The 26126-nt window shown below is 43.6% G+C and overlaps 1 protein-coding gene across 1 annotated transcript in view; it reads left to right on the top strand.

Annotated features, from left to right (window-relative positions):
* SPTBN5 (spectrin beta, non-erythrocytic 5) overlaps nucleotides 1–26126 on the top strand; it is a 255561-nt gene that overhangs the window by 162931 nt on the left and 66504 nt on the right. Inside the window, exons 34-40 of the mRNA XM_040412759.1 lie at nucleotides 15828–15932; nucleotides 16662–16850; nucleotides 17919–18074; nucleotides 18157–18348; nucleotides 18435–18530; nucleotides 21817–21935; nucleotides 24137–24251. Coding sequence (XP_040268693.1) covers nucleotides 15828–15932; nucleotides 16662–16850; nucleotides 17919–18074; nucleotides 18157–18348; nucleotides 18435–18530; nucleotides 21817–21935; nucleotides 24137–24251 — 972 coding nt within the window. The remainder of the gene's footprint in view (nucleotides 1–15827; nucleotides 15933–16661; nucleotides 16851–17918; nucleotides 18075–18156; nucleotides 18349–18434; nucleotides 18531–21816; nucleotides 21936–24136; nucleotides 24252–26126) is intronic.

Below are 26126 nucleotides of genomic sequence, written 5' to 3'. Positions count from 1 at the left end.
TTAGTGGGTTTTTGTTTGTCCACCCGCCTCTTGAGGATTGACCACAAGTTCTCAATGGGATTAAGATCTGGGGAGTTTCCAGGCCATGGACCCAAAATGTCAACGTTTTGGTCCCCGAGCCACTTAATTATCACTTTTGCCTTATGGCACGGTGCTCCATCGTGCTGGAAAATGCATTGTTCTTCACCAAACTGTTGTTGGATTGTTGGAAGAAGTTGCTGTTGGAGGGTGTTTTGGTATCATTCTTTATTCATGGCTGTGTTTTTGGGCAAAATTGTGAGTGAGCCCACTCCCTTGGATGAGAAGCAACCCCACACATGAATGGTCTCAGGATGCTTTACTGTTGGCATGATACAGGACTGATGGTAGCGCTCACCTTTTCTTCTCCGGACAAGCCTTTTTCCAGATGCCCCAAACAATCGGAAAGAGGCTTCATCGGAGAATATGACTTTGCCCCAGTCCTCAGCAGTCCATTCACCATACTTTCTGCAGAAGATCAATCTGTCCCTGATGTTTTTTTTGGAGAGAAGTTGCTTCTTTGCTGCCCTTCTTGACACCAGGCCATCTTCTGTGCGTGCAGATGCGCTCACACCTGCCTGCTGCCATTCCTGAGCAAGCTCTGCACTGGTGGCACTCCGATCCCGCAGCTGAATCCTCTTTAGGAGATGATCCTCGCACTTGCTGGACTTTCTTGGACGCCCTGAAGCCTTCTTAACAAGAATTGAACCTCTTTCCTTGAAGTTCTTGATGATCATATAAATTGTTGATTGAGGTGCAATCTTAGTAGCCACAATATCCTTGCCTATGAAGCAATTTTTATGCATCGCAATGATGGCTGCACGCGTTTCTTTGCAGGTCACCATGGTTAACAATGGAAGAACAATGATTTCAAGCATCACCCTCCTTTTAACATGTCAAGTCTGCCATTTTAACCCAATCAGCCTGACATAATGATCTCCAGCCTTGTGCTCGTCAACATTCTCACCTGAGTTAGGCCCCCTGCACACGACCGTATAGCTTTTTCAGTGTTTTGCGGTTTGTTTTTGACGGATCCGTTGTTCCGTTTTTTGTTTCCGTTTTTCCGTTCAGTTTTTCCGTATGGCATATAAAGTATACAGTAATTGCATAGATAAAATTGGGCTGGGCATAACATTTTCAATAGATGGGTCCGCAAAAAACGGAACGGAAACGGAAGACATACGGATGCATTTCCGCATGTGTTCCGTTTTTTTGCGGACCCATTGACTTGAATGAGCCACAAAACGTGATTTGCGGGCAATAATAGGGCATGTTCTATCTTTAAACGGAACAGAAAAACAGAAATACGGGAACGGAATGCATACGGAGTACATTCCGGGTTTTTTTGCGGAACCATACGGGGGGAAAAACCGGCCGTGTGCAGGAGGCCTTAACAAGACGATTACTGAAATGATCTCAGCAGGTCCTTTTAATGACAGCAATGAAATGCAATGGAAAGGTTTTTTTGGGATTAAGTTAATTTTCATGGCAAAGAAGGACTATGCAATTCATCTGATCACTCTTCATAACATTCTGGAGTATATGCAAATTGCTATTATAAAAACTTAAGCAGCAACTTTTCCAATTTGCAATATTTATGTAATTCTCAAAACTTTTGGCCACGACTGTACAATCTTCTCCAACCTGGGCTCCCTAAGTATTACCAGACCATTACTTCCAGCTTGTCCTGACAGCCACACTCGGACATTGACTGTCTGTCTCTACAAACGTATGTAAAAGACTGGGTAGTCCTAAAGAGCTCACCGAATTCTTGCGGTAGTGAGTGCTCTGCTGATTCCATAACTGCACCAAGCACAATGCCAAGCATTGGATGAAGTGGAGTAAATCATGCCGCTACTGGTCTCTGGAGCAGTGGAAACATGTTCTGTGGAGTGATAAATCGCGCTTCTCTATAGGGCAGGCTGATGGACGAATCTGGGTTTGGTGAATGCCAGAAGAACGTTACTTGCCTGACTGCATTGTGTCAACTGGTAGGTTTGCTGGAGGAAGGATAATGCTTTGTGGTTGTTTTCAGGGGTCAGACTAGGACTCTTAGTTTTTAATTCAGCATACCAAGAAATATTAGACAATATTTCTTGGGGAAGGCCCTTATCTGTTCCAGCATGACTGTGCCCGAGTGCAGAAAGCCAGCTCCATAAAGCCATGGTTGGTTGAGTTTGGAGTTGGAAAACATGACTGGCTGCACAGAGCCCTGACCTCAACCTCATCCAACCCACTTTGGATGAAGTAAAACAGAGATTATGAGCCAGACCTTTTCATCCAACATCAGTGTCTGAACTCCTAAATTTTCTTCTGGATGAATGTGCAAAAATTCCCATAGGCACACCAAAATTTTGTAGACTATTTTCTTAGAAGAGTGAATGCCGTTTTAGCTGCAAAGGGAGAACCAATTCTATATGGATATAGAATGGGATGTCCCAATACTTTTGTCCATATAGTGTGTATATATGTGTATATATAAATATACATACACATATTAATATATAAAACAACTGAGCAGTTTCTGTCAGTGATATGATAAATACAATCTCTTTATCTTAATAGTAATAATGGTTATCCTCTTAGAAGAGTGGTTTGATACTGTAGTGGTTTAATCTTAGTGACACTGTACTTTCATTACACTTTTTATATGTTATAGGGATATATCAAAAGTTGGGGTTCTAAGTGCTGAGACCCCTCACTGATCTAGAGGACGGGTGGAGAGAAGCATGCACATAGCACACTCTGCTTGCTGCACAAGACGGGAGCCAGGCGAGTCCATAGACTTTCTAGACTTGGGTCCATCTGGCTTCCTGTTCCTGCTAAGTGCGTACTTCTCTCCCCTCGTTCCAAAGATTGCCGGGGGGTCTCAATCCCCTATCGATCTAAACGTTTGCTATGTCCCTATAACATATCAAAAGTTTAATGAAAGTACGCTGCCCCTTTAAGAACATTGTGATGGAGCGTCAGATTATTAATTAGCAGTGTATATTACTTTCATCATCGCAAATATTGTTCAGTAGACACCACTTTAAAACAGGACTGCGGTTATTTAACACATTTTTGCGTACAAACCCTCACCCTTGATTCCTCTCCTTAAAAATAAGATTGCGGTGAGGTAGTAGAGTATAGACTGCTCATGTTTGTTCTGCTGCCTCTTTAACATTCTTGTGATGTCGCCCCTCACTGTAAAGTCCTGAGGGATTTCCATTGAGTGTAATTTTACAGACTAATTGGTGTGCTATATTATCATGCATGCATGTCAGCAGACATAGAGCCAGGCGGCCGGAGAGCGCACAAAGCAACCATTCCACATGCCTAAGAAAGCACTGGACATAAATGCAGTCTTATAAAACTGGGATCCGAGAGCTGGCTAAAAACATAAATTAAAGTCACTAGTGAATGTTTTGCCAAATATCTCACTTCACTACTTGGCCAGACCCCAGACATCATGTTTAGTCTTCAGATTCTGCAGCTAAAAAGTAAGAGAAAAGTTTTCCAGAGATCTTAACATTTTATTGATTCATAATTTTCAGTACTAATGGAGAGGGGACGAGTTGTGACATTTTATCTACCACTGGTAACAAGATGCAGGAATCGTTCTCCAAAATAGTAATGTGAATGAAACGAAGAACAGATGGAGGTTCTTGAGGGGATATGTTGGTTACAGTGCAGCAGGGAAGAGTGAAAATGTAGGAAATCTTGAAGCAGCAACACATTAGGCTTATAGGTAGGACTTGATGGATCTGTGTCTGTTTCCAACTATGCCAAGAGGTGACAGCAGGTTGTTTTTCAGGATTCCTTGAGGGCTCCTTAAAGGGGCGGGGTGCAACCAGTACGTATTGATGACTTATCATCTGGATAGGTCATCAATATCTGGTGGGGGTTCCACTCCTAGCACCCCCACCAGTGAACACTGCTCCCTTTTCAAGAATACACTGCATGTCGTCTCGCTTGTAGTGGCTGCGCAGTGTAATTATACGTTTTTGTCCCATTCAAGTAAATAAAACAAGTGTATTGTAAGAGTATGTTTTAAGTACGGAATAGTTCTGTCCCTTTAATTCTGTTCACTTTTCCTATTACCATTCTGTGTGACGATGTGCTTTGTAATGTAGTACCCATCCCCCATTGTGCTGATAAGACCACATTCCTAAGAGATCTCAGAGACATGCGTGATGCACAATGGAGGAGGGGCTGATGGGAAAAACTGTGGTCTGTAATTAATGAGCTTCAATGGAGTCTCCACCCTATTTAGGCTAGTGATGTATTTACTTTTTATTATTCTACATGTGATTTGTCTGCGTTATTGTATATTTGATCACACTTGGTAAATATATTTATTCACTTAGCCTGTGTGAGCTTATTCATGCTGAAATCTTTTGAATTCACATTACGTTACAACAAGCACTTGTAATTACACTCTGCCTCCAAGGCAATGTGCAGTGTACTCTTGAAGAAGAAGTAGCGCTTGCACGAGTGCATGATTCAGTTTACTGCAGCATGCTCACGTTAAACAAAAACAGTTCTTAAAGTATAGAGTTGTAGTGATAAAATTGCAGACAGAAAACTTCACCTGAAATCCTGCTCTCGCTTTGATCATGACAAGTAATGTATCAAAGGAAATGTGGAAGGGAATGATTAATGTTTTGTTATTGTACATATGGCCAAAAAGATTTTGTTTATTTTGTTAAAATAGTTTTCAAGTAAATCTAAAAAAATTAATTTGAGCTGAGAACTGCATGAACTAATTTAAAGATCATTCTCCGTGGAATTATGATGTTGTCTAGCTATTGATTTCTGAAATGCATAAATCAAAGCGATACGGAGTTATGACTAATGTAGGGCCTGAGGCTTATAAGAGGTTTTCCAAATTGTTGAAAACTTTCCACAGCGGGTAGACATTATAAAATAATAAAACAATGTACGCCTACGAGCTAAATATGTCGCTATTCCGGTGCTTTCCCTCCAGTTCTCACCCCTGATCTGTGTTTACTTGGCTTCAGCAGTGATGTAGTCGTATATCCGATATGACCACTGCAGCCAAACACTGGCTTCAACAGGCCACGAAGGCCAGTGACAGGCTGCAGCGGTCACGTGGGGTGTATGTCTAAGTTATCCCTGCATCCAAGTGGGTCTGTTTTTTGGCTGCAATACCAGATACAGCACATGGGCAACAGACCCATTTTGTGCTCTTTTGCAATCCCTTTATGGTGGCTTCACACAGCTTCGTTAGAAATGCCACCCTTTTTTTTGTGTGCATTTTTTCATTCCGTTTTTTTTAGCTAAAGTCAAAAGGAATGAGAAATATAAAGGGAGGACTAATACATCTCCTTCATGCTGGATCCACTTACAGCTATGGCTAAAATAACTGCATCAAAAAGTGCAGTGGCAATTAAAATAATAAAAAAACACTGTGCGGGAGATTTATCAAAACTGGTGCAAAGGAAAACTGGCTTAGTTGCCAATAGCAACCATTCAGATTCCGCCTTTCATTTTCAAAGGAGCTCTGAAAAATGAAAGGTGGAATGTGATTGGTTGCTTTGGACAACTAAGGGTACTTTCACACTAGCGGCAAGGAACTCCTGTTTCGGCGGGTGAACAGCCTGTCGGATCCATGCTGCCGCTAGTGCACACGTGCCCCTGGGCTACCGCTCCGGCCCCATTGACTATAATGGGGGCGGGCCGGAGTTCTGGCGGCAGCATGGCAAACATGCCAAGAGGCAGCCGGAATAAAGCTACGACATGTCGGAGTTCCTTGCCTTTAGTGTGAAATAGGGATCGACCGATTATCGGTTTGGCCGATATTATCGGCCGATATTGAGGATTTTGAACGTTATCGGTATCGGCATCTATCGGCATTGATAACGTATGGGGAACACAGAACGCGCTGCTCTCAGCGCGTTCTGTGTTCCCTCCGCAGCACAGGGGAGAAGGAAGCAGTGTCTCCTCCCCCTGTGCCGCTGCTGCCGCTGCCGCCAATGACAGAAGAGAAGACAAGAGGAGGGGAGGGGCTGTGGCCGCTGCGCCACCAATGAAGATAAGCCATTCATTCATTCATATACAGGAGGCGGGAGCTGGCTGCAGAATCACATAGCCGGCTCCCGGCCTCTATGAGCGATAGCTGCGATCCGCGGTAGTTAACTCCTCAGGTGCCGCGGATCGCAGCTACCGCTCATAGAGGTCGGGAGCCGGCTATGTGATTCTGCAGCCAGCTCCCGCCTCCTGTATATGAATGATTGAGAGACCTATCTTCATTGGTGGCGCAGTGCGCCCCCCCCCCCCCAAGCCCCCCAGTATTAATCATTGGTGGCGCAGTGCGCCCCCACCCCAATCCCGGCCAATAGTAAAAACATTGGTGGCGCAGTGCGCCCCCCCCCCACCCAGTATTACTCATTGGTGGCAGTGGCCACAGGATCCCCTCTCCCCTGCTCCTCCGATCGGAGCCCCAGCTGTGTAAGCCTGGGGCTCCGATCGGTTACCATGGCAGCCAGGACGCTATTGAAGCCCTGGCTGCCATGGTAAGCTCCATGCTGCTGTGTGCACAAAGCACAGAGCAGCAGGGACAGTGTGAGATCCTATTCACCCTGATAGAGATCTATCAGGGGGAATAGGACAAGGGTTCTAGTCCCTAAGGGGGCTAAAAGTTAGTAAAAAAACAAAACACAAAAATATTAAGTATAAATGAAAAAGACTTTTTTCAAAAATGAAAATTCCCAGAATATCGGTATAAATTATCGGCCTGAAAGTTCACAAATTATCGGTATCGGTATCGGCCCTAAAAAATCAATATCGGTCGATCCCTAGTGTGAAACTAGCATAAGGCTAATTTCACTCATGCACTTTCCATTTCCGCTATTGAGATCCGTCATGGGATCTCAATAGCGGGGGGAAACGCTTAAGTTTTGGCCCCATTCATTGTCAATGGGGAAAAAATGTAACTGAACAAAATGGAGTGCACCAGAATGCATTCCGTTCCGTTTGGTTGCTCTCCCATCGCGGACAGTATAACGATTGAAAGGAGTGTGAAAGGAGCCTAAGCCAGTTTTCCTTTGCACCAGTTTTGATAATTTATGCCTCCGTAACTCGCGTGCTGTCTGACACCTCTTTTTTTGTTTTTGTTTTCAATGGGAGACAGTAGGGACATGTCCTTTCTTGGCATGGTGACCGATCGGATGCCTTTTGAAGCTGCAGCGGGTGTCCACATGTAGTTTAGCTCTATTCATTTTTTTTTTTTTTCAATAGTGTTGGCCCATGTTAAAGGAGTTGTCCCACGAAAAATATTCTACAGTTTTCAAACCAGCACCTGGATCTGAATACTTTTGTAACTGCATGTAATTATTTAGCATAGCCAGTGAATTATTCAATAAAATCTATCTGTATGGCGCCACCTGCTTTTTGTTTTTTTCTTATTTCTTTGACCTGCTCACTGAGAAGGCCGCACATGCTCAGTTTCATCCTTCAACTGCCTCCTGAGCTGTGATAGGGAGAGCATGGACACGCCCCCTGAGCTGTGATAGGGAGAGCTGAGACATGCCCCCTGAGCTGATAGGGAGAGCTGAGACACGCCCCCTGAGCAGTGATAGGGAGAGCTGAGACACGCCCCCTGAGCTGTGATAGGGAGAGCATGGGCACGCCCCCTGAACTACAGCAGAAAGGACACTCCCCTTGACATGTCAGCTTGATATTAATCTAGTAGAACAATGAATGGGGAGATCTCTGGATCCATGTGAGGTACAGGGCTGGTTCTAGCTTTGTTAGAAAGAGATTGTCATTTACTATATGATATCTGAGTTTCATTTTTTACATTAGTCATGGGATAACCCTTTAAGGCTGGCACTTCAATGGTCACATAATAAGTTTCTGCTCCTAATAGTTAGGATGCTTCAGTGTTAGTGATGTGACCCTAAAGTACAGAGATTCAAATAAACACGTTCAAAGGAAGTTTGACATCCTGTCACTTAAAATTTTTCCATTGCTATGCTAATGTTCTAAAGACTGATGGTGACATTATAGAAGGATAAAATACAGAGGACGCCGAAAACTCTTAGATTTCATTTATAGTATGACCAGAAATAAGAGTGCATATCCATCATGTCCAATTAGCTGAAATTTACAGGTGGAAAATCTATATCTATATCTATAATCCGGGATTACAAACTTATATTTCTTTTATGGTAAGACCAGAAATACGAATGCGTATCCATCATTTTCAATTAGCTGAAATTTACAGGTGTACAAAATCTATACCTACATCTATAATCTGGAAATTACAAACCTAGTTGCCGCACATCATCTTCTTTTCTTTTCCCTGCATGGTCCTCATATTGTACATGCCTGTGACTCGATGAATAGCAAATAATGTCTTTTTGGCATGGGGTGACTGCAGCTCATTGGCGTTATATGTTTAGCAGTGATGGAGTTAACTATGGTCAGTCTTGCACTAAGCAGAGTAAATACATTATCAAGTTAATGGCTCTGTGTGTTTTTTTTGTAGCCCTATCCAGTGACAGCCAAGTATCCAGACACAGACGCTAGGTTTAGGATTGGATTTCCAGTTCAGTTTTCCAGCTGTTGGTTACTCCTTCCCGTGCCAGCCCATCAGCCCCCCTGCTGGGAAACCCTGCTGCGAATAGCGTCCAAAGTCTAATCTGCTTGCATACACCCCAGAGCAGCTTTTTCTGACCTTTGATAGAACATGACCCGAGCAGAGGCAGAATGTTAAAAACACCACATGACCAGATCAGGTCTTCTTACTAAAAAAGTGTCATACTACAAGTTCAAGAATCACTGTGAAATACAGCACCTTAGCTCTGCCACGTCTGTACATACCAGTATTTCACTACTGTGACTAGCAATGTTTTGCTGCATGTCAGGAGTTTCTGTGCAGGTGCATGGAGCACTCCCAATACAGTACCAGGGTCTGTAGGTATTCCCACAATTAATCTAATCTTAAAGGGAATCTGTCACCTCGATTTTGGACTATTTTCTACAATGATAAATGCATAGTACGGAGTATAATAATAATACTACATTTATGTATAATAATAATAAATTGTAATTAAAAGTATAATAATAATACATAGATAAGGAGTCCAAATCAAGTCAAAATTTTATTTCCCTACTGTCCCTGGTTCCCCCGCGGTCAGCAATCAAAGCTGCACTGAAATGCACTGTCTGGACTGCTGTGCTGTTCTGACATAATGGAGAAGACTTGTGCGCATGCGCAGCAGTCCTGACCATGCTTTTTAACTGGGGGCAGTAGGAAAATAAAGATAGTGACCTGGACTCCATATCTGCAGAACTACTCATGTATTAGTGTATATAATGTATGAATTTAAGGAAGGAAATCTGTCACCATGATCTTGGACGATCATGGTGACCTTGAATGCATAGCTGGAGGAATTTTCTAGTTTGCATATATTTTTAAGCAGATTTAGTGCAATTCAGTTCTTATGACATCACAATTTTTTAAGTTATATTTATGATGCATTTTAGGAGCAGGCATTTTGTGTTAAGAAAAATGCTGCTGACCTTATTTTTTTGAAATTTCGTTTCTTTATTAGTATATAAAAAAAAAATGACTGTGATATTTGATAGCCTCTTTTTCTCCCCTTATCCCTATCCCCCCAGAGACAGGGGGGGAGGGGAGAGGAGGAAAAGGGGGAGAAAAAACACAAAACACACAAAAAAAACAACTATTTATAGATTATTACAGTCAATCAGATCTTCCAGCCACCCCATATCCTAATCCACTTCTCCTCCACAATTCCCTGCCTATACAGAATCTGTTCATAGTTTTTTACCTTGTTAACTAGATTTATCCAGGTGTTTAATTCTGGGGTATGCCGAGCGAACCAGGTCCGGCTAACCAAAATTCTAGCCAACAGCAGTATCCTACCTAGAAAGATCTTTTGATACTTGTGACTACTTATTGTAGAAAGCTCATTGAGCAAGAACACTTGAGGTTCAAAGGGGATTCATATTGTAAGTCTATGGTTAAGAAAGTTATTGATATTAATCCAATATTTTCTAAGTTCTGGGCAGGTCCAGATCATATGGGGGTAGTCCGCGCCTAGGGTATCACATCTAGGGCACTTGAATGTATCTTGTAGCCCACATTTATTTAGCCATGTGGGGGTAACATATAGTCTATGGCAGATATTAAAATGTACTAGGACATGGTTGAAGTTCCGGGATAGTAAGCCTGAATTAGCAAAGATATTCCCCCACCCCTCTAATTGTATATTCAGACAGTCCACCTCCCAGGCTCTTTGTCCTGGTGACTGTATGTCACAAAACCGTGCCTTAAGTAAAAGTTTATATATATTTGAAATCTTCATTCTATAAGTTGTCCTCCCTATCCAGTCATTTAAAAAAGATGAACTATCTATATCCAGAATTAATTTATCATCCAGACTAGATAGTGCTGAACGCAACTGGAGATACCTGAACCAAGAGAGGTTTTCTACATTTTGTGATAACTCTGTATATGACTTAATCTCTCTATCCTTCACCACTTGTGAAATATAAAAAATCCTATTCTTTTGCCAGAATGTGTCAGCTGCTATACCGTCTAACGTCTGTAAGTGTATATTGTGCCAAAGAGGCGTGAATGTAAGTGAACCCTGTACCTTCAACCATGTTCTAGTAGTAGCCCAGACTTTCGAGAGTAGTTTTATAGTCTCTCTATAACTCCGCTCCTGGCTAGTCAGTAACCCAGATTCCAAAAGGGAAAATATATTATTATATGAACAGCTCCCTATTAACCTCCCTAAAAGGGCACTATTTTCCGATTCATAACACATCAGTAGCTGGGCAGCAATAAAATACCCTTTAAAATAGGGGAGGTTTAAACCCCCGTATTCCACTGGTTTATATAGATATTCCAATTTTAACCGGACTCGTTTTCTTCCCCACACTAAATCATTAATTATTCTTTCCATAAGTTTAAAATATTTGTCTTGTATCCAAGTAGGTGTGTTCCTAAGCACATACAGAAATTGTGGTAGTATCACCATTTTAACCAATGACACTCGATCGGCTCTAGATAGGGGAAGTCTCAACCAGATTCCTATTTTTGCTCTAGTTTTCGTTATTAGTGGGATCAAGTTTAGTTGGACAAAGTTTTCAACCTTAGGCGATATAGTCAAGCCCAAGTATTGAAAGGTGTCAACGATGTCCAACTCTGTTACAAACGCATCCTTCTGAGGTAACGGGTCTATTGGCATCAAACTGGTCTTCGACCAGTTTATAAGAAGGCCGGACACCTCGCAAAATAATTTGACCAATTGAATGATTCTGGGGAGAGTTATTTCCGTATGGTCTATAAAAAAAAGAACGTCATCCGCATATAAAGAGATACGGTCTTGCACTCCTAGTGTTCCAAATCCTCTAACCTGCTCATCCTGCCTAATGGCCAATGCTAGGGGCTCAATGTAGATATCAAATAATAATGGAGATAGTGGACAACCCTGGCGCGTACCTCTATTTAGCTCAAAACTAGTGGTCAAGATCCCGTTAAGACTCAATTTTGCAATGGGGGATCTATACAATAATTTAAGGATGTTTATAAATCTTTCCCCAAAGCCCATCCTTGTCAAAACCTTCCAGAGGAAGAGCCACTCCACCCTATCAAAGTCCTTCGACGCATCTAATGACAGGATGGAGCGAGCGGTTCCCCCAGGAGCCTGTATATTGGCAAAGAGCCAATGCAGATTGAGATGCGTGCCCTTATTTTGAATAAAACCGTTCTGGTCTGGATGGACAATGGAGGAAATAAGCCTTGTGGCCAAAATCCTTGCAAGGAGTTTTACATCTGCATTAAGCAGTGAGATCGGTCTATACGATCCCAGATCTGCGGGGTCCTTGCCTTTTTTGGGGATTAATGTTATTACGGCTTCCATCATTGAGTCTGGCAATTTCCCATCCTCCACCGATTCAGCAAAGACCCCCAAGAGTCTAGGGAGAATAAACTCCTTATATTTGCTATAAAATTCATATGGAAGTCCATCTGAACCGGGGGGTGGAATTACCTGAGCATAATTTAATTGCCCCCTCAAGTTCCTGAATCGAGAAATCTACCTCCAGTGTTTTCTTTTGGGCCAGAGTGATAGTTGGAAAAACAATACCGTCAAGATAAGAGTCCATTATTTCATCTGTAATCTTAGTATCAGCTTTATAAAGATCTAAAAAATAATCCAGAAAGACCTTCTCTACAGGACCTTGCCCACTAACCATCCTACCGTTGGCCAGTCGGACATTGTCTATATATTTTTTGGACTCTTCATTCGAAATCACTCTCGATAAGAGTTTTCCAGGTCGCCCTGACTCTGTAAAATATTTTTGCATTTGTTGGGCCTTATCCAGCAAAAAATTAGAGTATGCTGCTGACCTTATTGGAGATGTCTGCAAATGAAAATATCAGAGGATCATGGGTAGAACTTACTTTTCGTTGTAATCTGGAGACATTAGCTCAACACAAATTGCGAGAGTTTGCTGGTGGAAATGGGCTACTTATTACTGTAAATGTGACCAATTAAAAAGGTATTCCGGTTTTAAAGGGGTTATTCGAGAGTATAAAATGCTGCCCCATATGCCAGGCCCCTCATGCTGAATATACTTACCTGGCTCCCCGCTGCCTGCGCTGCTCCTGGTCCCTGCACTGCCGCTGCAGCTTTTCCCCATGCGCGGATGAAAATATCCGGTGTCGGGGGCGGGGGGGGGGGGGGGTGGAGCAGCCAATGGCAGGGGGGGGGGGACAAACTTCCCTAGCGTCACCCACGATGCTAGGGAGGATTGCGCCCCATCGCCACCTGCCATTGGCTCCCCCCCCTTTCCCTTTCCCGACACAGGATGTTAGCTGCAGCAGCGGTGAGGGGACCAGGAGAGGCGCGGGGAGCCAGGTAAGTATATTTATTGTGAGGGGCCCGACATATGGGGCAGCTTTTTATACTCTCAGATAACACCTTTGTCACGGTCCCTCCTGTGAGAGAGGTGAGGAGATCGGATAGACTTGCTGCACGTGAGGCTATCTGACAGGTCTCTCTGTTTTCCTCTATGTATGTTGTTGTTTGGCAGGATCTCACCTCTCCTCAGGTGCCGCTCGTTATCAGTGATGAGGGTCTATTTAGATCCGCCTCATACTGCTAACCATGCGGTTAATAGTTTCTGCTTGGAGTTGCTAGAGCTTGGTTGTATTGGATCTCCTGGTTCTCCATACTTCTCTAAGGCTACTTTCACACCAGCGTTCGGGTGTCCGCTCGTGCGCACCGTTTGAAGGGGCTCACGAGCGGCCCCGAACGCATCCGTCTGGCCCCAATGCATTCTCAGTGGAGGCGGATCCACTGAGAATGCATCCGCCTGCCAGCGTTCAGCCTCTGCTCCGCTCAGTGAGCGGACACCTGAACGCTGCTTGCAGCGTTCGGGTGTCCGCCTGGCCGTGCGGAGGCGAGCGGATCCGTCCAGACTTACAATGTAAGTCAATGGGGACGGATCCGCTTGAAGATGACACCATATGGCTCAATCTTCAAGCGGATCCGTCCCCCATTGACTTTCAATGTAAAGTCTGAACGGATCCGCTCAGGCTACTTTCAGACTTAGAAAATTTTCTAAGTAATAATGCAGACGGATCCGTTCTGAACGGATGCAAACGTCTGCATTATCGGAGCGGATCCGTCTGATGAAACATCAGACGGATCCGCTCCGAACGCTAGTGTGAAAGTAGCCTAAGCTAAGTACTTGTTGCCTTCGCTGTTTCTTATTATCTGGTGTGTGTTGTTTCTAGGCCTCAGGGAGACGCAGGTTCCTTCATTCTGGAAGGAACCAGCTGTCTCATCCCCTGCTACCTATCCTAGTGCTCGTCAGTTTTAGCAGAGCTTTAGGTATCCGGTGTATGAGTATTTCCACCATTAGGATCTGCTCATACTGGCAGGAGTTAGGGAAAGGCCTAGGGATTACTAGGAGGTCACCATCCCTCTTCCTTAGCTTTTGAGGCCTAGATTGTTGTCTATTCGTTGTGGCGTGTATTTGGTGTTTTCCCTTTCCCTTAACATGTGACACCCTTTAATGGTTACATTTATTTGTTTGGAGAATATGATAGGATTTACATCTATTTGAATTTTGCTTGCAGGCTAGCATCGTCCTAAAGAAAAAAAATAGTATGGTCCATTTTAGTCCTGCAAAATGCATCCATAGGTGAGCTGGATAGGACTAAACATATTGTCAGTCATGTAAGCCGTCATGTGACCTGGCTTTCAGTTAACTGCTCAGGTATCTAACAAGTGGATAGTAGTGTATTGGAGAGCAGAACATGTACAGTATATACAATATTACTACCTGCAGCAGCATCTTAGCGTCACAGCTTGCTATTGGCTGACCCCCCCCCCCCCTGCCCTTTCCCCCGATGCCGGATGTTTTTTGGTATGAGAAGCGACGCGGGTGTCGGGGAGCTAGGTAAATACAACCTCTGTGGGAGAGCATTATAGATCTTGGATAACCCTTTTAAGGATGTTAAAGAATAAATTAATATACTGTAGGTATAGAGGCAACTGCTAAAATTAATGTCATAATACATATTAAAAAGCTCATCTGGTATTTAAGTATATCTTGAGCACAGAATACTGCAACTTTGTAATTTACAATATAGTTTTATTTGATCTAAAGCATTTTCCAAAATTTAAAGGGGTTGTGCCAAGTTATTTACTATGGAAGCGCAGGAGATAGCCAAGTGCAGCTATAGCTGTTTCCAATGAACTGGTCACAAACTTTTGACAAATTTTTTGCCATGTCATAGAGATATGACGGATGGGGTCTGATCGCTGATACACTCCCCCCCCCACTTCCTGATCCCTAGAATGAGGAGAGAGAAGTGCACGCATATCGTGCTCTCTCTCCTTGCTACACGAGATGGGCCCCATAGAAGTCTATAGGCCCGCCTTGATTGCGTCCTCAGCAGCGAGGATATGCACGCGATATGCACAAGCTTCTCTTCCCTCATTCTAGGGATGGGGAAGGAGGGTTGTCTCAGCGCTCAGACCCCCACCCACCTAAACTTTGATATGTCTCTTACAAATCAAAAGCTTTGCAAAATGTGAGTGACCCTTTAAATATAAGATACAGTAGTTATTTTAGTTGTGGGAAAATCTTTCCCTGTTGTGTACATTGGTCCATTATACTAAAACATCCATTCCGTGCACGAGGTAATTCCAGAAATACAAGGCATAATATATGGCTGTCGTTGGAAGAACATCTGTTCTTAAGAACCAAAACATATCTTCAATAAGAGCAGTCTCTGGCATCAATTCACTTCCAAGAAGACATTTATTTTCAGTTAATAATGACAAACCGTACAATGGGGTTTTTATACTGGTACTGCGAGAGGACAAAGCGTTTCATCAACCAAAGTAAACATTCTCCAATGTAAGAGAACTCCTCCAGATGGGGAGAATTTGAGAGAGCAGATCCAAAGTGATGAATTTCCCAAAGTTTTGATCATTATATACAAAGTTTACAAGATGAAAGCAAGGCTGTTCTCATTATCGTCTATACTAAAACAAGATTCCAAACCCGATGCACATGTTTTGAGTCTAAAGTATTGGCAAGGTTACACTGGCCTCAAAGAAACAAACTTATTAAAATGATATTACGTACTGTTAAAATGGCTATAACTGGGAAATCTCTATGGTCTAAAGTAAATCGGTTGCATAAACAGCATTTTGACATTTTACTCCTCCCAACACACATTACTCTTACCTGTACATACGATATCATGGGTTGACATTGTGATTTTGAGCTTCCATCTGTGTTTGCAGGTGAGATTGAAGTCAAGTGACCTCGGAGCCTCCGCTGGAGAAATCGAACAACTGATCAAAAAGCATGAGGCCTTTGAGAAGCTTCTTTCATCCCAGGAGGAAAAGGTACTCTATGCACAATGCTGCCGTAGTTATAGTACTCATGAGATTGAAATACCGTATACAAAATGCGTACAGTCCAGTAGTGCCACTGCTAGACATATTGTGCCTTCTTGACCTATGCTAACCAAAGACTTACAGATATCTACTCCATGTAAGTTATCTATGATACGTTCAGCTGCTTCAACTGATCACATTATAGAGCATTTTAATGTTTGCCAGTTAATGCATATCCGTGGGATACAGGACATCCATGTTCTGTTATACTCAAGTCTCGCTGGAGGTACCTGGTCTCCTCAGGTTCGGATGACCATACGCTTGGACTTATATATCTGGTTAATATGAATGCTTCAAGATTGACGGTTCATGTCTTTCTCCTATTACTTTGATTGATAAGGTTGCAAGAAAGTTGACAACATCTAGAGCAGGGATGCCCAACCTGTGGCCCTCCAGCTGTTGCAAAACAACTCCCAGCATGCTTGGACAGCCTACAGCTATTAGGACATGCCAGGAGTTGTAGTTTTGCAACAGCTGGAGGGCCACAGGTTGAACATCCCTAATATAGAGGATATCTCTTTATTTTAGAGAGTATCACCCTGCAATCCTTGGTTTTGCAATCCATTTTTTATCATTTTGAACCTAAAAATGTACCTATCTAGGAGGAACAGTTTATTAGATATTTCATACAATGCCATCAAACTGATGTCATGTTTAATGTTGAGTTACATTTTTCAGGTGACATCCTTGCAAGATCAAGCCACCAAACTTCTTGAAGACAGCAGAAGACCGGAGACTAGGCAGGTCCAATACAGACTGAATTCTGTCATAGACAGGAGGAAAAAGGTGAAAGCTCTCAGTCAGGCCAGGCGGGAAGAGTTAACTACAGCCCTCCTGCTGGCTCTATTCAACCAGAACCTCTCAGAGGTAATACACTGCATTTTTCAGATTTGTTTTGGATATGTCTCTGTTTCCGTGGCATTTCTCTGAAAGCAAGATGTTCTCTTTTGATATTTTTCTTAAGAAATTTTTGTATGTATAACTGTTTACTTCTGTTGTAGGATACCAGCATTTACATATTCTGTGAAGGACTCATGTTAACGCACTCCTAGTGACTCATTTTTTACAGCAGTTCTCCTCTGTTACTAACAGAGAGGGCCCTCTTCCATATGCCCCAATAGTTCACAAGTGGCGGATTTGCATAGTAAAATGTACTCTTTACTTAGTGCAAAATAAAACTTGTGGCACATTCAGCAATATTGAATAAAAAGTGCAAGGTCTCTGGCACCAGATGAGGATGTATGATGGCCGGTTGGATGGCAATAGGTTGGCACTAGCAAGCACTTGTGAATATAGGTGCCCACTCTAACATAGGCTTGATGTCAGTCTGGCCTAGCGGTGATTTAGGTAGGTGGTGGTGTCTGAGCTGTTCTCCCTCACCTTGCAGCAGTGTATTTTGCTGATCACTCTGCTGTATTGTCGCACTGATGCTTTCTGGAAGCAGTATTCTTGTTTCTGAAGATCTCTCTGGAGTGTTGGTCTTACAGGAGAATTAGATCTGGTTCCTACGAGTAGGACCTCTGACATGTGCTTCCTCTCTCTTCATTGTCAGACCGGTAAGTCACCCTCTAGGCAGGAAGCAGGACCAGCCCACTTCTACCAAGTGGGGAGGAACAGGGTGGTTAACGCTGTTCCTGCCAACCATAACCTCCTCTGCTGGAATGAACGGCCACTACATTAAAAATATATAACATAACAATACATAACTATATAAGTTTGCACGTCTGGGGTACCGCAAATATGTGGAAAAATTTGCACTCTTTTATATCATAACCTACTGGACTAATAGTTGGCCATAGAGGTGAATAGAGATTACTTACTTGGGCTTACTTTGTCATGTTTGTTCCCTAGAATACAAGTGAGACCCAAAGAATACGTAAATGCTTTTGATCTTAAGGTGATGCAAATATAATTATTCTTAATTTTAATTCTCAGGCTCAGTACTGGATCAATGAGCGCATGCAGATGCTGGATGATGACACTCAGCAAGGGTCCACAGATATACAAAGTAAACTAAAGCTCTTACAGAAACATCAAGTGTTTGAAGCTGAGATTCTTGCCCATGAGAAGACAATCCAAGATGTTACTGAGGTAAATGAAGGCCTTAAACACTGGGTTAAAAAACAGCATCTTATGGCTATGGTAACGGCATACTATAATTTTTCATGTACAGATGGGGAAGTCATTGGTATCTCAGCAACATCCCAAATCTGCAGATATACGTCAGAAAAATCGGACACTACTTGAAGAATGGGAGAAGCTGAAGAAAGCACTAGCTGCACGGGGAAAAATGCTGGAGGATAAGCGAGACTTACTAGAATTTTTGCAGAAAGTGGATCAAGTGGAGGCTTGGATCAGAGATAAGGTAAGTATTAATGTGGTCATTGATGTCTGCTAGATTCTATAAAAGCTGTTACTTTTTACTTACATGTATATCATATTGCTTTCTAGGAAGTGATGATTAATGTGGGTGATGTAGGTGAAGATTATGAACACTGTCTCCAGCTTACAAAGAAGTTGAATGAGTTCCGTGGAGCAGGATCTGAGGTGAATTATTTATGTTTAACCTTCTTTATATCACGGCCGCCATGTTTACATTGGCATGGCATCTAGTTGGCTTTCTATGCGTATACAAAGTTGGACACAGCTTACTGGCTCTTTTCACATTTGATCTTCCTTTTCAATGGAAACTGCAATGCAATGCCAGATCCATCATATGACATGGGGCCTATTGGGTCCTGCCAAACTACACATGCAGCGCTATGTACTATTGTAAACTAGGACAGAATCTGCAGCAGAGGCTTCAAACAAAGCCTCTTACAGATGCGAGTCCTTCCATAAGGTGGCACTAGCGATATGGTTCTCTTTGCTTGGGAGATAACTCTTTGCACACAGAAGTGAACACGAACACCAATTCAAAAAAGAACCGAATACACCAAACTATAAAGAAAAATACATTCATCTTTATTCACAAATTACGTCATAAAATGCGGCAATAGACGAGCACTAGAAAAGTAGAAAGAGGGCCCAATCTCAAATAGAATGTCCCACGATGCATAAATATATTATATATATTGAAACAAATCAACTCGATTGTAAAAACAATAAAATCTCAAAAGAGCGTGAATACACAGTGTTTCCCTCATAAATTATAGAAATCTATCTAAAATATAGGGTAGCATATTATCCATACAGACCAAGTAATAGGGCACTTCAGCCCCAACACATGTTTCCTCTGTGGCTTCTGCACAGGGGAATCACAGGTGTGAACATCCAATGATGCACAGATCTGCAGCCCGCGGACCACATGAGGCCCACAGTGCCACAGTAGCCCTCAACCACCTGGCCATAGAAATACTTATTTATGTAGTGTAGTTTCCATGCCAGAGAGAGGAGGGGTGACACACAGCTCAGGGGCACAGATTGGTAAGTACTAATGGGGCCCTGTGTAGCCATCTCTGGTTCCCCATATACTAAAAAAGTGAGGTCCCTTGACCCCTGTTTGGCACTCTATAACACAGATTATAATTTAGAGGTGGCCAGCCATGCATGCAGGGCTTTCCACTCTAGTTGGTGGGAGTTCTGAAATGCTAGTTTGTTACCACCACACCCATAAAATCTACAATGAAGAGAGACACATGAATGCATGGACTCAACTTCTCTGTAGAAACTGCTATCAGACTTATACTTACATCATGACATACCATATATTCCTAAAAATGGAATTTCATTCCTTTAAAAGGGTTGGCTCATCTCAGACATCTGGAACCTGCTCCTATCTCCAAAAGGGGGCCACCAAAGTGAAGGAGAGCACGCCACATACAGGGAGTGCAGAATTATTAGGCAAGTTGTATTTTTGAGGATTAATTTTATTATTGAACAACAACCATGTTCTCAATGAACCCAAAAAACTCATTAATATCAAAGCTGAATATTTTTGGAAGTAGTTTTTAGTTTGTTTTTAGTTTTAGCTATTTTAGGGGGATATCGGTGTGTGCAGGTGACTATTACTGTGCATAATTATTAGGCAACTTAACAAAAAACAAATATATACCCATTTCAATTATTTATTTTTACCAGTAAAACCAATATAACATCTCAACATTCACAAATATACATTTCTGACATTCAAAAACAAAACAAAAACAAATCAGTGACCAATATAGCCACCTTTCTTTGCAAGGACACTCAAAAGCCTGCCATCCATGGATTCTGTCAGTGTTTTGATCTGTTCACCATCAACATTGCGTGCAGCAGCAACCACAGCCTCCCAGACACTGTTCAGAGAGGTGTACTGTTTTCCCTCCTTGTAAATCTCACATTTGATGATGGACCACAGGTTCTCAATGGGGTTCAGATCAGGTGAACAAGGAGGCCATGTCATTAGGTTTTCTTCTTTTATACCCTTTCTTGCCAGCCACGCTGTGGAGTACTTGGACGCGTGTGATGGAGCATTGTCCTGCATGAAAATCATGTTTTTCTTGAAGGATGCAGACTTCTTCCTGTACCACTGCTTGAAGAAGGTGTCTTCCAGAAACTGGCAGTAGGACTGGGAGTTGAGCTTGACTCCATCCTCAACCCGAAAAGGCCCCACAAGCTCATCTTTGATGATACCAGCCCAAACCAGTACTCCACCTCCACCTTGCTGGCGTCTGAGTCGGACTGGAGCTCTCTGCCCTTTACCAATCCAGCCACGGGCCCATCCATCTGGCCCATCAAGACTCACTCTCATTTCATCAGTCCATAAAAGTCTTGAGATATTTCTTGGCCCAGTCTTGACGTTTCAGCTTGTGTGTCTTGTTCAGTGGTGGTCGTCTTTCAGCCTTTCTTACCTTGGCCATGTCTCTGAGTATTGCACACCTTGTGCTTTTGGGCACTCCAGTGATGTTGCAGCTCTGAAATATGGCCAAACTGGTGGCAAGTGGCATCTTGGCAGCTGCACGCTTGACTTTTCTCAGTTCATGGGCAGTTATTTTGCACCTTGGTTTTTCCACACGCTTCTTGCGACCCTGTTGACTATTTTGAATGAAACGCTTGATTGTTCGATGATCACGCTTCAGAAGCTTTGCAATTTTAAGAGTGCTGCATCCCTCTGCAAGATATCTCACTATTTTTGACTTTTTTGAGCCTGTCAAGTCCTTCTTTTGACCCATTTTGCCAAAGGAAAGGAAGTTGCCTAATAATTATGCACACCTGATATAGGGTGTTGATGTCATTAGACCACACCCCTTCTTATTACAGAGATGCACATCACCTAATATGCTTAATTGGTAGTAGGCTTTCGAGCCTATACAGCTTGGAGTAAGACAACATGCATAAAGAGGATGATGTGGTCAAAATACTCATTTGCCTAATAATTCTGCACTCCCTGTATGCATGGTGTTCTCTTCATACGTTGCTGTGCGAGTCCCTTAGTGGTGACTGGAGAACGCTCCATGCAAGCACAGCTGCTCTCCATTCACTACGGTGGCCCCGTTCTGGAGATAGGTGTGGGTCCCACCTCCTGGACTCACTCCTGTCTGACAGTAATGGCATAACCTAGCGATATGCCATCAATATCTAAGATGAGCCAATCCCTTTAAGTTTTAGCGCGGGCTTTGACAGTGTCTCAGTCTGACAATGTGGTCCTTGAACTAGAAAAGGTTGTGCACCCCTGGAATAATAATTTATTTATTTTATGCTTGAAATGGCCCAGAAACACCAGATTCTAACTCCTGTAGCCCTCCTAGGTGTGACTAGAAAACGTTTCTAGTGACAAGAAAATTTGCATGCTAATAGATTATTTATATATCACTTTTTGCTAAAATGCTCATCTTTATTGGTAACATTACAGGAAGTAACAGTGGATGATGCCCATATAAAAGCTATTAATGCTCTTGCCACCAAGCTGGAGAGACAGAACCTGGAAGAGATGAAGACCGTTCACCAGCGGAAGAAACAACTCAATGACAAGTAAGAGCCTCATTTTACAGATGTATGTTTTGGCTTAGTCATCTACAGATGGAACATTATAGCAAACGCATACACACAAAATACTACAGCATGTGCACGTATGGTGCAGCAAGGCAAAAGCAGGGCGAACTAAGGGAGAGAATCACTTACAGTCTAAAAGAAATATCAGGGTGGATTAAAAATAAGTTGATAAGTGAATAAGCACCCACATTTTTGTAAGGAGGAGGTTGAACTGGAACAGTTGTTGTGAGAGACCTAAGCTAGGTGGTATTCTTGTTGGCAAAAGGTTTGAAGGGCTAGGGAGTAGTTTATCTTTTAAAGTGGTTGCCCAAATTATAAAGAAAAGATCAAAAGCAAGTAGGTTGTAAAAACAAAAACAAAAAGAAGCTGTACTCACCATCCTAAACCCACTCCTTTTCTTGGGCATTGCATTGAACCACCTGGTCTCTGCAGCCATGACATCATAATCTTGGCTGCAATGATGAAATAACTGTATACCACATGTGGCCGCTGCGACCAATCATTATACTACAAGAGACCAAGCGAGGCCAGTGATATGGTTATCTAAACAAAGCTGGAGTCACAAAGCAGGGGTTAAGGAAGGGAATGGGATTCAGAACTTGGAGTATAACTTTTTCTTAATTGTTTTATTTTTTTAAAACTTTTTGTTAACCTGTTTAACCTCAGCACAGGAAGTGTTGTAATATCGTTAGCATATGCCAGCACATGTGTATTGGTGGTAGTTTGCTGTTACCCCCATTGATTTCGTGAACGAATGGGCTGCAGTGGTAGTTCAGTGCTGTTGCTCCCAGCCAGTATGTACCAGTATAAAATGCCCCATATATAGTGCCCCAGTAGAAGCCCTCAGTGTCCCCCATAATTTGTAAGTATAAAATACCCCTTCTCAGTGCCCCCGTAGATGACCCCATAGTACTCCTCTCCCACCTTCCCTATAGTACCCACCATAATGTGTCCCAGTATAAAATGCCCCTATACAGAGCCCCCATATAAAATAGCCATTCTTTGTGGCCTCAGTAGATGCCACTGTAGTGCCCACCAATAATGTGCCAGTAATAAGTGCCCCCAATGGGACAGTAATAAGTGCCCCCATAGATGTCCCCCAATAATGTGCCAGTAAAATGTGCCCTCATAGATGCCCCCCAATCATGTGCCAGTAATAAGAGCCCCCCACCATCATGTGTCAGTAACAAGAGCCCCCCCTATATCATGTGCCAGTAGCCAGAGCCCCCCCTATGACGTGCCAGTAGCCTGAGCCCCCCCATCAACATGTGCCAGTAGCCATAGGGCCCCCCCTATCATGTCCCAGTAGCCATAGGGCCCCCCCTATCCCTATCATGTCCCAGTAGCCATTGGCCCCCCCGATCATGTGCCAGTAGCCAGAGCCCCCCATCATGTGCCAGCCCAGTAGCCACCAGTATTGACAACAACAACAACAAAAAACACTTATACTTACCTCCATGTCAGCGATGCGATGCAGGCCTCTTCCGGCCTGTGTCCTGCGCTGTACGGCTCAGGGCTCAGGCGGCGCGATGACGTCATCGCGCCGCCTGCACCGGCCTAGTGCCTGCAGCCTATCAGAGGAAGGGGAAGGGACACACCTCTCCCTCCCCTGCTGCACAGCCATCTGTATCGCTGTCCTGAGGACGGCAATACAGATGACTGGAGATGAGCGCTTCCACAATGGAAGCGCTCATCTCCGTGTGACACGTGTCCTGCCTATAGTTAGTTGCGGGCCGACGCAGGGGGGCCCCTAAGGACTCTATGGAAGCGCCGGCCCTGCTTACTAGAGCAGCGGCGCAGCATGAGGGGCGCTGCCGGCCACTTAACCAACGTTGTTTTTTTTAAAACCGCACGGTTCCGGCGCCCCCTGCTAAATTGCGCCTTAGGCGGCTGCCTAGGTCGTCTTACAGGTGGCGACGGCCCTGCCAGGCTGCACAGCAGATCTCCAGGAGCAGTGATGTGCTGGAGAAATTCTGAAGGAACCTTGGTCCCCTAATTTTTTGCAATCAGCAGAAGTTCATAAAGTGACCCGCTCCCACCAGTACAGTACATTGCTATGGCATACCTTAGCGATAACATTCTAAGATGGGAATACCCCTTCAAGTTAGTATTCAACTTTGCAAAGACTAACGTTCATATTAAAGACGGATGTGAAATAATAACTGTGTTTTTTCCTGTAGGTGGAATATTTTCCATGGAGATCTAAACAAGTATCGCAAGGCTTTAGAAGGAGCCCTTGAGATTCACGCCTTAATCCGTGAAATTGACAATATCAATGAGAGGATGAGTGAAAAGGTATGGAGTAAATGGAAGAGTGAGGCCTATAGTGAGCAGAGAACATTACATGTTCATATTAATGAACGTGTAAGAGCAGTTGTGAGGCTGCGAATATAACAGATCTGTGTTTTCCTCCCTATTCATCTTTAAATTGGATCAAAGGGATTGTCCCGTCTCGCCATTTCCACAGCGAGATGGAACTAAGTGCTGTCCCTAGTTGACATTGTAGTAAATGGGCGTTACGGAGGCTTGTTCTGCTAGGCCATTTGAGTAGCTCCCTTTCACTACAATAGGAGTTACGGAAACAGCAGAGCGCTGGCCCACTTGGCTCTTCCTGTAAGCTCGACCTCCCAGGCCTGGTGATTAATGCACGTTATCTAACAATGTGTTAAACGTAATAGGTTGGTGGTCATCTGCATAAAGGCACTCATAGAATTCCCCCAATATTTTGTTAATAGTTTGGGGGTCATCTGCGAGTTTCCCTTTGCCATCCTGCAGCCTAGTAATGTGCGTAGAGGGAGATCTGCCTCTAAATTAGCCTGTAGTTTACCCGTTTTGTTCCCGTATCTGAATAACTTCACCTCCATATTTGAGTGGTAGTGTTGCTCCCTCTGAAACGCCCAGTCATTGAAAGACTTCTGTGCTTGGCACCATAGAGCCAACGTCTTCGGAGAAAGGGCGTCCCTATGCATTGTATAAGTTGAGTTCACTAACAGACTGGCCGAAGTACATCCCTCCAATAGAAGTTTGCACCTTCCCGAAATATATGCTACGATGCCCGCCGGATGACTGCCTTGGCAGCATCCCAGTATAATGAGGATTGGATTTTATGCATCGCATTATTGGAGGCGTAATCTTCCCACCATGACGCCAGTAACCGCCAAAATGTCTCATCTTGAACCAGGTTCAAGGGGAATCGCCACAATATGTTAGATCCCTTCCTTTTTTTCTGCTTTAAAAAAGTCATACTGTACCTTGCAAAATAGTTAAAAATTTATTTTTAGCGTATGTCCACTTATGTTGCCATTAGTTTTCAATACACTTACATTTTTTGGAGATGTTAAAAGGCATATTGAAAACCTATTTTTTTAAGGGATCAATTCAGTTCTCAAGTGATTTTAAGAGGCCTATCCTCTATAATAAAAATCCCTCTGTGCCTGTGATGTGTCCGTGCGTGTGTGCCGATGTTAAATGCGCATGCGCGGCTTGCCGGCCAATAGAATCGCAGTGCACCACACGCGGCCACACCACCCACAGCATCACGCCGGCAAGCAGGTCGGAAGATTTGGTGAGCGGGACCAAGGAGGAGGAGGACACTGCGGGAGCCGATCTCAGGTAATCACCGCACGACTGACCGCGGCATGGAAGGTGCGCCCTATGTGAAGGGGAAACCGCTGCTGAGGAAAGGGGTGTGGAGCCCGGAGACCCCTCCTCTCTGTCCTCCCTCCTCATGGAGCCCACTCACCCAGTGTCCCTACATGACTCCACTGCCCTCAACCCTGTAAATGCCTGGCCGCCAACTGTGGCTCCGCTCTATACAATAATCTATAGGCGCTGTGACCGCTGACATCACATAGAGGAACCTGCACCTCACATATTATAATCTACACCTCATAATAATCTATCTTCTACTATATAATAAAAGCCCTCTCTGCCTGCGTTATGTCCGTGTGTGTGCCGATGTTAAATGCGCATGAGCGGCGAGTCGGCCAATTGGCACACATGCACAGACATCGCCTGCACCGCCCATACCTGCGCGCCCAGCGTGTAGAGCTGTCCAGAAATAAAGGGCCACATAACTTGGATATGTGAGTGCTCAGGGCTGCGTGTCTGTGCGTGTGTGCAGATAATTGAACTGTGCATGCGCGGTGTACATCCAATCAACACACAGCG

This window comes from Bufo bufo, chromosome 11 (assembly GCF_905171765.1).
Source record: "Bufo bufo chromosome 11, aBufBuf1.1, whole genome shotgun sequence".
NCBI classification, from domain to species: Eukaryota; Metazoa; Chordata; class Amphibia; order Anura; family Bufonidae; genus Bufo; species Bufo bufo.
Note: the sequence above shows the minus strand (reverse complement) of the source record. Positions and strands in the feature narration are given on the sequence as shown.